This window comes from Camelina sativa, chromosome 10, assembly GCF_000633955.1.
Source record: "Camelina sativa cultivar DH55 chromosome 10, Cs, whole genome shotgun sequence".
NCBI classification, from domain to species: Eukaryota; Viridiplantae; Streptophyta; class Magnoliopsida; order Brassicales; family Brassicaceae; genus Camelina; species Camelina sativa.
The window spans coordinates 25,226,245-25,230,070 of NC_025694.1; the positions used below are offsets into that span (position 1 = coordinate 25,226,245).

The 3,826-nt window shown below is 38.9% G+C and overlaps 1 protein-coding gene across 1 annotated transcript in view; it reads right to left on the bottom strand.

The window, feature by feature from the left end:
* LOC104719881 (dynamin-related protein 1A) overlaps positions 1,153–3,826 on the bottom strand; it is a 6,377-nt gene continuing 3,703 nt past the window's right edge. The window contains exons 10-16 of the mRNA XM_010437868.2: positions 2,830–2,949; positions 2,689–2,759; positions 2,310–2,535; positions 2,149–2,199; positions 1,844–2,072; positions 1,621–1,760; positions 1,153–1,533 (exon numbers count right to left, since the gene is read on the bottom strand). Of these exons, the coding sequence (XP_010436170.1) occupies positions 1,405–1,533; positions 1,621–1,760; positions 1,844–2,072; positions 2,149–2,199; positions 2,310–2,535; positions 2,689–2,759; positions 2,830–2,949 (966 nt within the window). The 3' untranslated portion in view covers positions 1,153–1,404. The remainder of the gene's footprint in view (positions 1,534–1,620; positions 1,761–1,843; positions 2,073–2,148; positions 2,200–2,309; positions 2,536–2,688; positions 2,760–2,829; positions 2,950–3,826) is intronic.

Consider the following 3,826-nt stretch of genomic DNA (forward strand, 5'->3'; position numbering starts at 1 on the left):
TGAGCAAAACCCTAGCTTGTTTTCTAAGAGATTTCAATTCCCTTTTGCTTGTTAGTTTTGATCCGATTTCTTAGAGAGATAGCTTTATTGAATTTGTTCCCCCCTTCAAACAAATTCAATGTGTGAAACTCAGTTTCTACAATTGGCCCCCTTCAAACAAATTCATTTTGTTACCTTTTAATACACTTAGTTTCTATAAAAAAAATCGAATATAAGTAAAGTTAATTTGTTTATTAAATTAATTATTTAATGTTAATGGCATCCCTGTAAATAAGTGTCAACTTCAGGATTTATTTTATAAATGTCTCCAAAAATGTATATAAAAATTTGACAAATATATATTGCAAAAAGAATGTCTAGCTACTAGTGATAATATTGTACATACGTAGTCCACTCCAGCCTTGTTGTGATTGCTTTTTGTTTAGCCATATGTGCATCTCTTTAGATTCCAATCTCATACCCAAATTTTTGTCTTCCCACCAACTCTACAATTGTCATCATCGGATGTTGCCTGAACAGGCCTTCCAATCCTTTCTGCTGCATATACCAACCCGAAACTTGTGGATAACCATAACCAATGTGTTTCATATCCATTGTAGAGGGCAAAAACCATCCATTTACATCTTCTCCTTATAATCTTTCATCAAAGTCTTCAAAACATCCCCATTCCTACACACAAGTCATGATATTCAAGCCACATATTTGACGAAAGCCACAGTTTTTGAACACTAGAACAAACGCATTTCTTCATAACCGAACTCGCAGATGCCTCCACGCATGGCCGCTTCTCCACTGCATTGTGAGCTTATTATATCTTTACCTCCACCAATACTATTGTTTCTACCATCACCATTTGCAATTACACTTGTCCAATACCTTCATCACCATTAGCTTCTTGTTGAAACATAATGACTAAGACATTAAGACATGTACAAGCTACAAAAAAATTAGAGATCATCGACTCCTTGTGCAAAGAGTTTATATCCATTAGTGAAAGCAATATTTTATTTTACGCATATTTTTGAAAGCATTTTCTCCATTCCTTTCCAACCAGATACTGCTGTAGTAAACTCAATTACGTGCTTCGAACCAAGATTCCCGGCAAAGGAAAAGTTATCACACCAAATAATAATGCATAACAAACAAGATCGATATGTCAAGCCCATGCATAGCGGCATCGGGGAATGGACAAAAAACAGAGTGGATTTAATAAAACGATCTACATAACATATCGGGTCATGGATACAAAACAAAGAGGCATGGCAAACATTGTGATGTTATAAAGCGATACTGCAGTAGGTATCGGGAAGATCATCTTATAAAAATTACAGAACCTAAATTCCTGTTCGGGTCTGAGCCACACCGACCAGAGCCGAGTAAAACAGACAGTATGTGATGCTGGATTCACTTGGACCAAGCGACAGCGTCGATCTCGGATTGGGCAGCTCGGTACAACTCCAGCCGCTTAGAGATGGCACTGCGTCTCTCCATGATTGCTGGATCTTCGTTCAATAGCGACGAGAGCCTCTTCATCTGTAGGAATTCACCAGCTTTGTTCACTCAGTGTTTACCCGAAATACATTTCTTTATGTTAAGACAAAAAGGTAAGAAAGAACTTACATCCATGGTACCGAGCTCGGCAAAGAAATGGTCGAGGAGGCTGCGCTTGGCTTCTCTGACTTGGCAGTAGACGATGGACTTAGGGATTGAATTCCGCAGGCCAGCACAGACCATGTTCACGTAAGACAAAACATTGGATCCTGTCGCCAATTGTGAAAGGTGTGTGAGATATAGTAATATATACCGCACCAGATAATTACATATTTACAAGGTTTAACCTTACCGATTCGTCTGAGATAGGAATCATTGTAGCGGTCAAAAATGGAGTGTGTGGGGTTACCACCCTTCTCAACATCCTGGGGAAGTTTCCTGAAGAAATCAACAGTGAGGTAACTGCACTCCATGTCAACCAGCTGTAGTGTTGCTTTCTTGCTTCCTTCCCGCATTTTATCCAGCGACTCTATGGCCGCGTTTGTCACCTCCACTCTCAGAGCTGGGTATTGCTTTAGCTCCTGCACATGTTCAAACCGTCTACAACAGTGTACAAAAGTACTAAGTTGTTGGAGATATATATAGAAAAGAACGTACCACAGTCTCATTCACAGACTTGTGAACCAGATCCTTCAGGATGGCATGAACCTAATATTTAAACCATAGGAAAATCAACCAAACAGGAAAAACGCTTATTGTTTTAAATTTATTCGGTTTTTGATGCATTTTGTATAGAGATGAAAGTAAAGAGTTCATACGGTGTCAACAGATGCTTCAGCAGGGCCTCTGATGGAGACAATAGAAGACTCAATGAGGCGACGGTAACCTTGCTCTGGAGCAATCAAGTGAGGCTGGTAACCATCAGCCTCAGTGACCAGCTTCCGGATGTTGTCCATCGCCAGCTGTTTGTCAAACTGGAGTCTCTTCAGAGCCGCAGGAAGCTGGTTATCAAACACGTTATACACCTTTTCACCACCAGCACGCCTGCGTAATCAACCATAGGCTCATAATTACAATATTCTTTTGTTGTTTCAGTTTGGTCAAGATTCGAATAAAAACTCCGATGCTATTACAACTCATGGTTTAATCTTAAACATTTGCGGCATTAATCAATTTGAAACAAGAGTAAAAACGTACACTCCATCAAGATGTTCCTTGAATATTTGATCAAAAAGCCGACATATCTCCATTATTGAGTACAATTTCCCCTGAACCAAAACAGTAGGTAAATCATAGTAACTACAATACAATCGAATACAAAAGAATACGCAATCTTACCCCTGCATCAGCTGCAATAGGCTTTCCAAGGCGACTTAGCTCAGTTTCCAGCTGTAATACTGTCTTGTTAATATTAGACTGAATGCTTGGAATTCTCGATTTGATCACATGTTCTAGATGCTGTGCAATAACAACAAAAGTTGCAGTTAGTCTCAGAGCTAATGGTTATATATGGAGAGCCAAACTTCCTAGTTTCCTAGTAGGTTCTTGTGACAATTTTATATATTTTCTAGCTATCTCGGCTACAAAGAAAATTAGAAGGCCAACTTACTTATTATAAAGACCATGGTGAAGAGATCTAAACCTATCCTCGTGAAAGCATTTACCTTGGAGAGCATCTTTGCCAAATGCTCGGAACCCATTTTATGAGCAAGGTGCCTATACTCAGTAGTATTGGAAAAGTATTCCCTTTCTCTTTTTCGAGCGGCAATCATGTCGACATTCTTGTTAATATCTGCTTGGGAACGGTTGACCACACCAACCCATGGATACTTAAGTTTAAAAGATCTCCCTTCCAGAATCTGAGCAAAAAAATCATTAAGTAACAGGGCACACATTAAACATTAATGAGGAAACATATGTATTATGATACTAATTAGTATGTGGTAACTCCAACATCATATCATAGACTAATTACAAAAATATATCATTCTGCATTTCCAACGCATTGTATTCACAGTAATTTCAGCTACAGTACAACTATTTAATAAACCGGGATTCAACTTACTTCCACTGCATCAGTCCCCTTGTCCATAAGATCAATCTTTGTCAAGACACCAAATGTTCTCTCCCCTGTAAAGATCACAAAGAGTATAAGAGACATCGGGTGGCAGCATAATGTGTTGGGTCTCTTTTGTGGAAAACTAAGTGGTTTGTAAAATGCTCACCCGATGGATCAACCTCACGGGAAATTTTAATTGCATCTGAGGTAGCAAGATCTTGGTTTGCAGGTGAAATAGCCAAAATGATGCAGTTGGGCTGTAAGGAATTTTGATTA